The 12,897-nt window shown below is 43.0% G+C and overlaps 1 protein-coding gene across 2 annotated transcripts in view; it reads left to right on the top strand.

Moving 5' to 3' along the window:
- LLGL2 (LLGL scribble cell polarity complex component 2) overlaps nucleotides 1-12,897 on the top strand; it is a 32,888-nt gene that overhangs the window by 8,727 nt on the left and 11,264 nt on the right. For both annotated transcript variants that reach the window (XM_063408963.1, XM_063408961.1), the window contains exons 3-10: nucleotides 4,522-4,619; nucleotides 5,624-5,705; nucleotides 6,962-7,077; nucleotides 7,633-7,791; nucleotides 8,503-8,665; nucleotides 8,828-8,960; nucleotides 9,727-9,781; nucleotides 9,962-10,116. In XM_063408963.1, the coding sequence (XP_063265033.1) occupies nucleotides 4,522-4,619; nucleotides 5,624-5,705; nucleotides 6,962-7,077; nucleotides 7,633-7,791; nucleotides 8,503-8,665; nucleotides 8,828-8,960; nucleotides 9,727-9,781; nucleotides 9,962-10,116 (961 nt within the window). The remainder of the gene's footprint in view (nucleotides 1-4,521; nucleotides 4,620-5,623; nucleotides 5,706-6,961; nucleotides 7,078-7,632; nucleotides 7,792-8,502; nucleotides 8,666-8,827; nucleotides 8,961-9,726; nucleotides 9,782-9,961; nucleotides 10,117-12,897) is intronic.

Raw genomic sequence — 12,897 nt, 5'->3', positions numbered from 1 at the left:
AATGTTTTACTCTCATTAACAGCTTGGTAATTAAAGGCCTTGTAAAATGCATTTGCACCTTTAAGCCATAGTAACTTGTTCTTTTCTAATAAGAATCAGAAGGGAATGAACATTATACCAGGATCTTTTACACTCTGCTTTTTTCTTGCATAAAAGTGAGTTGTTGGGTTTTTTCCCCCCCAAGACTTGTGTCTCTCATTCCAGCATTTCCAGAGATAATGGGTCATTTGAAAGCTTCTGCCCTTTGATCCAATAAACATCTACTCACAGCTAGATAGACTGAGAAAATCTGGGAAAGTCAGACCTTAATTCTGAGCTGTTGAAGGTTGTGGCTTCAAGGAGCCAAGAATCACAGAGCTTTATGTGCCAAGGCTGTCCTGGTCTAATGTGCTATTAGAGCAAGCACATTAGTGCTCGTAAGCAGGTTTTTAAACACTTGTTATTTGAGGTCTTTGAAAGACTTCTGGTTAAGAACCTGCTTGGGAAATATTTTGTGGGCCTGTAAAGTTGCTGATCAGAGAAACTGCACGGTGGATCTGCATCCCTTCAGTGTGTGATGCGGGTCATGACTAAAGGCAAGGTCTGTACCTTGAAGGTGCTGGGGATTCCTGCCCTCATTTTACACTGAAATTGAATATAAATGCATGATGCAGATTGTGTTGGTGTAGTGGAATGTGTTTGACCATGCTGACCTAGAATGGACTTCAATTTAGAAAGTCTGTTTAATTGGTGGTGGATTTTTGTTTGTTTATTTACTCTGTCAAGTATAAATAGGCTGTGATCTTCTGACTGCTTCTCTCACGCATTTCTGTTTTGCATAAGAGATGGTTCAGATGGTTTTAAAGGACTGATTGATGACTGGACTAGCGCTTCAAACTGTCTTCAAAGTTGTGTTTGTTTCAAAAAACACCTTCCTAAAATCTTCTAGTCACTTAGCTTGGCGTATCTGTTTCTGTGTCTGAGTAAGAACTTCCCATACTTGTGTGTACCTGTTGCAAGAATCTGTTTTTAGCTCAGTGGATAGAATGAAGGATAAGGTATGTGGACTTGGCAGTCTACTTCTTTGAGTTTACCCTGCTTTTGGAAGTAGTATTTGGATGCCTTTGGCTCAGTGCAAGCCCTGCAGAAGGAACATGTTCAGGCTGGCAGTGGCAGACTAGATGCTGGGTAACACACAGGTGAACCAGCCTGTCTTACAGCTGAATGTTACCCAACTGGGAGCATTGTGTTTTCATTTATGGCTTCATGTTTTTTCCCCTGTTTTCAGCCTTCCTGCCCCTTTGCAGGTGGATGTAATGGAGAGCTTACCTGAAATCTGAATTAGTGTCTAAGCAAAATGGAGTTAGCACATACAGGCTTCATTGTTCCTTCAAAATATGAACTAACAAAGGGACAGGGCTTGTATTGCCTGTGGTTGGGTTTGTCTTTGCTCTGTCATAAAACAATCTGAGAGGAGAAGCAGAGACAAGTGAAAGGAGGAAGACAGAGCTGAATTTCATCAGCACAGCTTTAGCGTGGGCTGGGAACAAGTGTTCAGTTTGGCCACATTTTTCCTGCAGCAGATATGACTGACACGAAGCATTTCTGTCAGTGCTGCTGACACCAGGCTTGCTAGAGTCTGACAAATCTGTGGAGAATGAAAAAAAGCTCCTACCTTTCCCCATAGAAACAAAGGCCCTTTTGAGGAGGAGGGCACATTGTGGGCACTCCAGTTTCTTATTTCAGCTCTGCTGAAAGGCTCCATTGTAACCTCTGCTGCCTCCTGCCCCCCTCTCTCCCCCTTGCTGTGTTTACCTGCTGGGCAGGTGAAAGGATGGGCTGATGAAAGCTGCCGAGGGGAGGGAAGGGAAGGGGGGCAGCCCAAAGCTGGCTTGATGTGATTTAACAACTGGGTGCAAATAAGTACAAAGAAAAGATCTGGGTAATCAGGACAGTGAATGTGAATGCCCTGGTGGTGTCAAATGCAGCCCAAAAGCCTTTTTTGCCCAGCTGTGGAAACAAATGACCTAAGAGAGTTATCTTTGTTGCATCTTGTGGGCATCTTGGTTGGAGATTCAGAGCTATCAGAAACCTTTAGTACATTTACTGCTCTCCATGAGCAGTTGTGTAGCACACTGTGGTTGTTACTGATACTTCTCTTTTGCAAATTTGTCTGTGGAATGGGGGGTACTTCAAATTTTTGATTGAATGAAAACCTGGAGGAAAAAAAATCACCCTCCTATTATTATTACTGAATCATACACACTTGGTTGTGCAGTTCATAGGGCTCATACTTGAAAATTAAAGCTTTTATTGACTTGTCTAATGTGTTTACAAATTAACACATCAAACCCAAGATATAATTAGGCCAGTATTAAGGCTGGTGTTGACAGCTTCCTAACAGGCAGTGCAGTATTGTATAAGTCATGGTTTCTGAGAGCTGTGGTTAAAGCTTTATCTTCTGGGCTGGATGAAATCTTAGAATAATCACAATTCCTTATGTGTCACTGAAAACTGTGCCTGGTTGTGCTGATAACATGACAGTGCAGTAACTGTGAACAAGTTGAAACTAAAATTATCAGGGGAGTTCCACTTGTGTCTCCCTAACAAGTTCCTCACTTTGTTTTGGGTGAGAGTGGAATTTCAGGTGTTTATTGCCTGTGCTACACCTGATTCATTTAAATGTCTGATTTGTTGTTAAGATAACGTTACCTTGGATCTTCTTCCCAGAATTTTGCACCATAGCTTTATACTCCCACAACTTTGACAATTAGGAAGCTTTTCTGTGTTTCCTCAGTAGCTATCACAGTGCAGAGAAATTCTTCTTTGCCTGTGCTGGATTAGGAAATTGCCCTGTTTCAATTCTGAGTCCATTTATAAATCCCTAATTTCATACAGCCCTCTCTAGGAAGTTTTATATGTGTAGCTGTGCAAAGGTTGGTTAGCAGTAGCTTCAAGGGTGACAGTAAAAAGATTGACTTCTCAAAATTTGTTTTTAGTAATTCAAAGCTAACAATTAAATTAGCTTCTTAGAATATAAATAGCTAAGGCTGGAGAATAAGTTATCAAAAAAGGAAGTAAACTCAATGGTCTTGGAGCTTGTAGTACTAATCTTGGCTTACTCCCTATAAAAGGTAAAAAACCTGCTATCTACTCTTTTGTCCAGCCTAATGAATTGGGAAGTGGAAAATCGGGAACTGTTCCAATATTTTCAGTTTTTATCTTCTGAAGAGGCTCACCTTCCCTTAAGAGGACCTCAGGCTGGGGTACCCAGTATTTAGAGGAGGGAGGTCTTTTCTTGTAGTTTAGGAATTGTGATGAAATGGGTAAGACTGAAGCAAACTGGCAGACTATGTATGCTGTGTCTTTGAGCAGGACATTAAAGACATTAAAGTGCTCTGCAGCAGCTGGGGCACCTCGGGCTGGGGCCTGACCACAGAAATGAAACCAGCTCCGTTTGATTCTCGTGCAGGGGATTAAGCTGGGAAATCACTCTGCAGGAAATAAAGTCCAGGTGTTACTTTTAGGCTGAATAAAGCATAAAACTTAAGTGATGTGGTAGCTTTGCTTCAGACATGATGGAAATGAGGATGGGAGTGAGGTGCAGGTGCCATAGATGGAGGGTTCTCTGCCTTTTTTTTTTCCAGTAGTGAGTGTAATGAATTCCTATTCTGTAGCTGGCCAGCTTGCTTTAAAAGAAGGTGTTTTCCAGAAGCTGGGCCTGTAAGGATCAGCGTTTTCCAGGAAGCATCTCTCTTAATCTTCCATATTAATCTGTGGGGACACCAGCCCTGTTTACCTGGCTGTGTGTGAGAGCTGTGCATTAGCACTTCTGAAAACCTCACTGAGCTTTTCCAAGCAGCTTGGTGACATCCTGTAAGTGTGGCAGGATACTCTGAGGTGGCCTAGCAGGCTCCTGCTCTCATTAAATTCCACTGTTCCTCATGTTCCCTCTGGAAAATGGATATGGATTACATTAGTTTTCCTGACTGCTCATAGGAAATCTGTTTTGTTTCCTTGATCAGCACTGTTGTTCACTCGTAGCTCTGCATTGCTTTGCACCATTTCTTTATGTCACTCACCAAAAAGAGGTCAGGAAGGCTGACCTGTGTGGAATTTGGCAGATAAAGCTGATCTTACAGCGCACAGTATTTGTGTCAGACTTTGAAATTGTGCTGAGCAGTTGGTTTACAGAAGTGCAGCTGATGTGGAGTGATGGAGTGTGTTGCATTGACTGACTATGCTGTGCTTGTGCAGAGTTATTTATAATCTTAACATCAAGAGCTGCTCAGGCTACTGTTTTCAGAATATTTCTCTTTCATTTCTGTTACCCTTCTGGATATCCTGGCTGTGGAGCCAGGGATTCTTGGCACACATTCATCCTCGGGCTGTTTTTCAGCAAATCAAAAAGGTTTGAACACCTTTCAGCAGAACAAGCTGCCATTAAGTGCTGCATTTCAGACTGCCATGCCATGTTGACTTTCTGCCCCACAATGCCCATGAAACAAGCTGCTGATCTTGATTTTTCCTTCTGTGCCCCAGACTGTGGAACATGGATTTCCCCACCAGCCCAGTGCCCTGGGCTACAGCCCCTTCCTCCGACTCATGGCCATCGGGACACGATCGGGAGCCATCAAATTGTATCCTTTGAACACCTTGGGTGCTCTCTGACCTCAACAGAGTCAGTGCAGCTTTGAAGACACTTCAAAAGTTAGATTAAGTGTGAGTTTGCAGGCAAGGAGTACTGGAACACTGGCACAGTTTGCCAGGCTTTGGAGTGATTTTGGTCTGATCAGGGTGGGATTTTTTTTTTTTATTTATTTTTCCAAGAGCTGAGCTACAGCTCCAACAGAAGCTGAGCTGATGCAGATATTAAACAAGACTCTGCTCTTGCAGAAGGTCAGAGTAGATCTGGCCTAAGTTTAGCAATCCTTCACATTGTAAATTCCAGGGTTGTTTAAATATTTGGGGCAGGGTTCCTTTTTTTTTTTTTTTTTTTTTCCCTAAAGCAGTTCTATTTCAAAGGTTAAAGCTGAAGTCAGAAATATTTTCTACTTCCTGAGTTTTTACCATCCAGGAATTAAAGACCTAAACATTGAAGGTGGTAATTTATATTTTTAGCTAATGACATCCAGTCTGATTTTTGTGTGTGTGAGATAATTCTCATGGCAGAGACCAGTTCAATGAGCTGTAAAACAGGCATGTCACCCAGCCCAGAAAGGAGAAGTTGGTGCTGTCTCTGCCAGCTTAATCATTCATTGCTGCTGGTGTTTGTGCTCAGAGGCTGGACTCCACATGCAGGCAGTAGCCATCTGTCTCCTGGTTACAAATTAGTTAAGCAGGATTGGAGTGTCTGGGAAACCACTGAACATCCCTGAGAAAAAATAGGGTCTAGGCACCTCTTCTGCATATATGGAACAAAGAAGTGAACTTCCTTGTTCTCCTCAGTGAGCACAGCTTGCAGATTTTACAAACATGTAAAATCAAAAGTAGATTTGCATTGATTCTTTGCAGTCCAGCTCACCAACAGTAAAACATGGTTTCAAACTAATCTCTTTTCATCTTGCTTCCTAGCAAGCTTCTTATCAATTAATTGTAGCTGTGGGTCACCTTAAATACTGTAGATCCTCAACAAACTCATCAGATATGGTGCTCCCGGGGTGGAGTTCATGGGTTTACATGAAGAAAACAACACTGTAATGCAGATTCACTTTATACCTGATCAGGTGAGTGCATTTTCAGTACCTTTGGGACCTTATGTAGATCTCCCCTAAACAGATGTTGATTTTATTCCAGGGATCTGGGCTCCTATTACCAAGTGTATTCAAATGCTGCTTGGTTGGAAATGTTTATCCCAGTGTATTTTGTGCTTTTAGCAGTGCTTGTTGCTGTGGAGATGCTCAGTAAAACTAAAAGAGAAGCTTTAAACTAAAGAGTAGCTTTATTGTTCATAATTGTTAGTCATTTATCTCCAGCAACATCCTAGGAATGGTAATAAGGCCAGGATAGTTCAGGCAATCTGCTGCAGAAGCAAGAACTTCTTTTCCTTTTGCAGCCCCTACTTTTCAGTAGGACTGGGTGGTCTTTCCTCTGCACAACAGATAGAGCAGGAGCTGCTGCTGAGCTGATTTAATTATTTTCAGGAGTTCAAAACAGCACTGCTAGCCTCATTGGCTGTTAAGTTTGTTTCCTTTGTGTTTGGGGGTATTGACTCTTGCTCCTGGGGATTGCTGAACAGTTATTGCCACACTCTAAAAATAGGAAAGCAGAATTTTCCGAATGTCTGGTGGCTGTCTAACCACTTTCCCTTGACTGTCAGACTGGTGTCTTGGTCACACACTTTGCTGCCCGATGCCCCCAGTGTAGCACAAGTGGCCTCTTCGTGAGGGATTTAATTCTTGAGGCGGTTTTGGGTGTCTGTTTGCTTAACTAATGATATAAACTGAAACTCCCATGGGGAGTGTTGCACCAGGTGTGGCTGCAGCAGGTAAAATGCTTCAATTTGAACATCCAGCCAGCAGGGCTGGGCTCATAAAAGGATTCTGACACAACCCTCCAGAATGAGGTTGGACATGAAGAATGTGAGGAGTGTGGTGTAGCAGAGTGTATCAGCCCCACCCAAAGCTGGGGTGTGTTCAGCAAACCTGTGCTGAGCCAGGAGGAGGTGAGATACAGCCTGCAGCTGCATGGCTGGGCTTTACAGCACAGGCTGATCTTCTTCAGGAGCCTAAATCCCTGTCATCCCCCTCTGTGATAACCTGTGCCTTTATAACAGGGTTTTTAGCCTCGAGGCTACTTCTTGTCTCCCTCCACCCCCCAAATCCTATTGCTGCAGTGTTTGTTCACTGCCATAAAAAACTGAACCAGCTCCCCAGTCCTGTTTTAGCAGGGAATTGTGAACAGCAGCAACTCTACTGCTAAATTTACTGTGTTATATTTAATACTGGCATTCTGAAAAAAGCAAGTTGTGTGATTTTTGCAGTGCCAGCTGGTGACCCTGCTGGATGATAACAGCTTGCACCTCTGGAGCCTGAAGCAGCACGGGGGAGCATCGGAGCTGCGGGAGGAGCATCGCTTCACCCTCAAGGGGCCACCTGGGTGAGGCACAGGAGGGCTGGGAGCTGTTCTGGGGGTCAGCAAGCCAGAAAATTCTGCTATTGTTTAAGCTAGAGCTTGTCCAGTTGTTACAGCCTGCCACTCCTCTGAATCCATTGAAAGGGCATCCATGGAAACCTAGCAGGAGCTGGCTGGGACATGGGAGACCAGCTTTTAAAGTGCTCAACCAGTGCAAAGAGTGACATCTTTTAAAACATTGTTCATTCACTGCTGCAAGTACAGGAGCTGTTAAGGTTAGGCAAATCTAACCATGACTTAAATCAGACTTTGAAATGCTGTTGTGGTTTTAGTTGCACTTGATCTTGCCAGTTTTAGGTGAACTATTTTTAGGAACACTTAGAGAGAGTTCTATAAAGAAGGTGTCTGGTTCTTTGTCCATGCACTTGTCAAAAACTTCTGACGTAATTTGTCTTAAAGCTGATGTTTTCCTTCTTAAAAAAAAAAAAATCACACCTCCAAAACAAATGACACTGATATATCCTTGTTATGTTGTTAACTCTCCCAAACTCAGTAACAAGAGTCTCTTTGCATCCCCAGCTCTCCACCAAGTGCCACCCAGGTGACAGCCGTGCTTCCACATTCCTCACGGGAGGTGCTGTACCTGGGCACGGAGAGTGGCAACATCTTTGTGGTGGAGCTGCCCTCCTTCCGAGTGCTGGAGGACAGGACCATCACCCCTGAGGCCGTGCTGCAGCGGTGAGTGAGCAAACAGGAGGTGGAATCCCATTACCAGACACATCCTTTGTGAAAATGTCACCCCAGATTATGCACTGGGGCCTCACTGTTGTGTTAAGCATTGTCTGTATCTGCCTGACTCTGGTGAAAGTAACTTTTGGTCCTGGTGTGTGTTAAGTAACAGTTTCTGTCCTGCTCCAGCCTGGTGTTATCACTGGAGGTACAGCATGTTCACTTGGGGTGAATCTGCAAACCTTGTGCCTGAGCCCTTGTGTTTAGTTTTGGAAAAAAAAAAAATTTAGCTGTAATTACCCATTTATTTTTTTCAACCACTGGCAGAACATCTGATGCTGCTTTGTTCAAACAGGGTTTTTATCACTCTGCTGAGTGCTGCTGAAAACTGTCCTACTCCACATCTCCTGCTGACATTTCCATCCACCTTTATTCTGTAAGAATGGGATGGGTGGTTCAAGCTTTACAGTCCTGGGATCCAGTCCTGGAATTCATTGTAAACCTTGGCCTTTCCTTGAAGAAAACAGGACTGGGTCCATGTGGTAGGCCTGGTGTGATGTCTCCCAAAAGATATTTCTGCTGCATGAAGGATTTGTGGGAAGATTGTAATTACCTGTTTCAACTTTGTTGCTTAATTTCTCATTCTTACGCCTTTTATTACAGTCCTTTCAGGCTGTACCTGGAATCAGCTTCTCTTGGTTTTCTCTTCTGCTCCTGCAGGATACCAGAAGATAACTGCAACAGGCGATCCTGTGAGCTGGTGGAAGCCCTTCAGGAGCATCCTAAGAACCCTGACCAGATCCTGATTGGATACAGCAGGGCTTTGATTGTCCTCTGGGACCTGCAGAATAACAAAGCAATACAGCATTTCCTGGGCAGCCAGGTATTGATTCAATCCAGAGTCAGTTCAGCAGGGCAGGAAGGGCTCTCACTGACACTCTGAAGGCAAATCAGGTGCAGGGAGAGCTTGACAAAGCTGCTTTTTTAGTAAGAACAGGTTGTTTTGGGGAGATAACAGCCCTCATTTGTATGGCTTTCTTTTCAGCAACTGGAGAACCTCTACTGGCAGAGGGATGGCAGTAAATTCATTAGTTGTCACTACGATGGGAGTTACACCCAGTGGGCAGTGTCCAGTGACAACAAACCATCAGAGCCTCTGGAAAACACGGTGCCTTACGGTCAGTAAGTGAAGTTTAACCTCTGTGTATTTGTCTAAACTCAAACTAATTCTGAGCTTGTGTAGGATATTCAGGTCACAGTTCTCCCTAGTGTTTAATGGCAAAATGCAGAGCTGCCTCTTGAATGGCTTGTGAGCCTGGACTGAGGGATTTCAGCCCAGTTTTTATCTTGGATTTGAAACTCCTTTGCATCGTTGAAGTGTGTCCTGAACAAGGAGAGTGCCCCTTATGAAGAAGGGATGGTGATTCAGCTCTTTGTTTTAACAGGTGTCCTGTTCAGCAGGAGTTGTTTGGATCCTGTGTAATTAATAGTGAGCTGAGTGTATTTTTTGTTGACCTGGGCAGTGATTAAACGAAGCTTCTGATTTGCTGGAAACCATCAAATGGGGATGACCTCACCTTTTGAGTGCAGAGAAGCTTCTAAAGCTCTATCACTTTATATTAGTTTCAGGAATGGCTGTGATTTTAGCAATCCTTTCTAGTTAATCAGCTCCTCCAGCAGCACTTCTGCTCCCTGGTAGCCATCAGCAGCATGGTTTGGAACTTCCCCTGAGCCTAAGCTGTGTTTTGCTGCAGAGTTCTGTGGTCAGTGTGTCCCACAAGACTTGTCTGATGTGGCTTGGTGTGGGGAGGTGCTGCTGGCTCCTACTAATCTAGGTGGCTCCCCTTGGGGTGGAGGGTGAGGTGACCTGGCTGGAGCAGAATCAGCAACTTGTGATGCAAGGATGAACTTCCTGAATTGCAAAAAATAACTCTGTTTCCTCAGGTCCTTTTCCTTGCAAGGCCATCTCCAAGATCTACTGGCAGACAACAAAAAATGGGTGAGTTTGTGTTGTATCCCTTCAATCTCACCAATTTGAAGGGTGCAGAGTCCAATGCCACATGAACCCTTTACAGTAACATTATTAGAACTTGTTGTCAAACTTGCTTTGACGTTTCTTTAAATTTTTTCTTGCTCTTCACTTCAGCACAGACCACTTTAACTCTTTCTTTCTCTTAAGGCTTCCTTACATAATATTCCAAGGAGGAATGCCCCGGGCTAGCTATGGGGACCGGCACAGTATCTCCGTTATCCACGGCAGCCAGCAAACAGCCTTTGACTTTACCTCACGAGTGATAGACTTCTTTATAATCTTCAGTTCAGATCCTGCTGCAGGTATGTGGTGGAAGGGCATTACTGAGGAATTAGGGTAGCTGTGGACGTGTGGAAATCTGCCTGGTATAAATAGCATATGAAATGTGATAAGGAGGTCAGTTGTTTGGGGAGTTTCTGAGCCTTCAGCAAAGAATCACAGAATCATTTCGTTTGGCAAAGACCCTTAACATTGAGTCCAGCTGTGAAAGATTCCCATTTAAAAGTGAAATGTAAAATACTGGTGTAAATAAAGGGCTGGTTACAAATGCCATACATTCCTCAAAAAAATTGGGCTACTCTGTAAATGAGAAAAGATCTCTTAAGCTTATGTCTGTTTAAACTGGACATTGGACATAACCAGGTTGTGAAATGAGGATCTGAATATTGTTGTTTGGAAATAGCACTTCAAAGGAGGCTGATAATTAAAACCAGAATTTACTCCCACTGAGACACTGCTTCTTTTAATTAGTACCTGGATTTGTGTCTGGAGCTTTGGGTAATAAATCAGCAAAAGGGTGACACAGAACCAAGGGTCAGTATATGGAGAACTTAATTTCCTTGCTGCTGGTGAACATGAATGTAAACTGAATAGCTCTCATTCCTGGAATTGTGTAGAGCTTGTCAGATTCTTGCTTCTTTGAAGAGCTTTCTTGCCCTTCTGCAGTAACTGTACATTCTTCCTTTTCTGTAAACTGTAAAGGGTTTTCCCCAGGAACTCTTTGTTTAATGCTGGTGTAGTTCTTGCTTCTGGCTAACTTGGAGTAACTGAGTATAAAATGCTGTTTCAAGCTCCAAAAGTGTGCAGTGTCGGAAGCTGGATCAGACTAAACTGCAAATTGTTTAGAGGCTTGTAAGTAAATCTTCTGTTACTGGATCTTCTCAGGCTTTCTAGTCTCAGATTTGCCTGCTGGACTGGTTTCCAAACCAATTTGTCCTGTGTCCTGCCAGGGGGCTGGGGACAGCCACAGCTCCACATCCAAGTGTGTCAGTGCAGGTTGGATCCCTCTGGCCTGTTCTGGAAGCAGAGCACGGATCCAGGGGAGGAATGTCTTGGGAAAAGAGGCAGAAAGAAACAGCTTTTGGGTTCCCTCTTGCCTCTCTGTCTGGATCTTAACAGTCCCTCTGAGGTCACTGAAAGGAGAGCAGAGAAATGCAGTGTAACTGAGCAGAAAGGCCTGTATGTGTCTGTTACTGATTTTCCCTGCACAACACTGCCTTTATAAACATCTTTCAATTGTGCAGAACCTATAGGTCTAAATCTTCTGGTTCACAGTGCTGATAAACTTGAGGTCCTGTTTTGTAGCTCGAGTTCAATACCTTCTGGTGTTAATGAAGGACACCCTTTTCCTTTCTGTGAAATTATCAGAGTGGAGATTCTGGATGATGGAACAAAACTCTTAAAGATGAGAGAAGTCTGAGGTTTTTAGGTTAGAGTTGGACTACTTAGAGTTCAGGTTCTGGATATGATTAGAAATCCTTTAGGATGAAATAACTGAACAAACAAGCTTTATATTTCTACTTCCCAAGAATTGAATTATCCAGTTAACACCACTGCTGGTGGGTTCAGACAGGAGCTGCTACAGGAAACTGAAACTGTTGCACTTAGATGAGGAAGTATTTGACAATAAAATGAGTTTTCTCTGGTTGACAAGCTTCCTTGTGGCTGATTGCCTAAGCTTAGTGGATCTACATAGCTTGCCTTGTTTGCCCTTAAGCAGTCTTCCCTGCAATGGCAATACCAAGGTATTAATTGTATACCAAAGCCACTTAATTTAATAAGCACAAAGCTTAGGCATTGCAGCATGGTCGTAGCTGGTGACTTTCCACTACCCTGAATATGCTGTGGAAACAGTTTTTAAAAAGGCCAGCCCTTCCTGTTTCTTTTTTTTTTTTAAGTGAGGTGGGTGAGTGTATGGCAATCATGACAAATTCTACTGTGCCTGCTACTTCAGCAACTTAAAATAGATTCTTGCCATAAGAAATGAGCTCAGATGTGTGTTTTTGAAGGGAAAAAAATGTTAAAACAATTGGTTAAATGCTGGCAACAGCAAACTGCAGGGCTGTTACAGTACAGAGATGATATTGTTTGTTTTATTGTTTGTTTGTTTTATTTTGAGTCCTGTGGGCAACTGTAAATGATGGTACATAGGAAAGCAAAGTAAAACTGAATAGAAAACATTTTTTTTCATTAAGAAACTGAACTAATTAGTGATGTGTTGTGGCTGGACCTAGTCAGAGGTGAAACTTGGGGTGCCTCACTAGTGATGCCAAGTACTAATTACTTGAATTTAATTTCGCTGAGTGAACAGTGTTGGTATGTGCCTTCTTGCAAGTGTATTCCAGATAGTTAACCAAGTAAAGGAGGGAAGTAAAAGTACAGTCTTGGAGGGAAGGTCAGGGAAGAGCTGAGTTAGGTAGTTTGCTAATGGCTCACTGTTTATCAGCCCCAGTCCAGCTTTATATTCCCTCAGATTTCTGTAGCTGTGTTAATTGTCACTGCTGTGAACTGGTCTGTGGGTTTGGTTTTCCCCAGCAGTTTGCTGCTGTGGCTGACTCGTGAACCTTGCTGCAATAATGTCCTGGTAGACTAAATTTTTTTCACTCAAGATTTTCCATTGTAACTAGAATTAGAATTCTTGTTTGTGTCAGATGTCACTGACAGTCAAGTTACATTAACTTATTTCTTTTGTAGTTGTTCCTAATACACATAAGAATTATTAGGTGATGTACACATCTTTAAAAAGAAGGTCTAGAGGATGTGTCACAACATATGGGAAGAAGAGAAAATGATAAGTAAAAGAG

The sequence above is a fragment of the Prinia subflava genome, chromosome 12, assembly GCF_021018805.1.
Source record: "Prinia subflava isolate CZ2003 ecotype Zambia chromosome 12, Cam_Psub_1.2, whole genome shotgun sequence".
Taxonomy (NCBI): Eukaryota; Metazoa; Chordata; class Aves; order Passeriformes; family Cisticolidae; genus Prinia; species Prinia subflava.
Note: the sequence above shows the minus strand (reverse complement) of the source record. Positions and strands in the feature narration are given on the sequence as shown.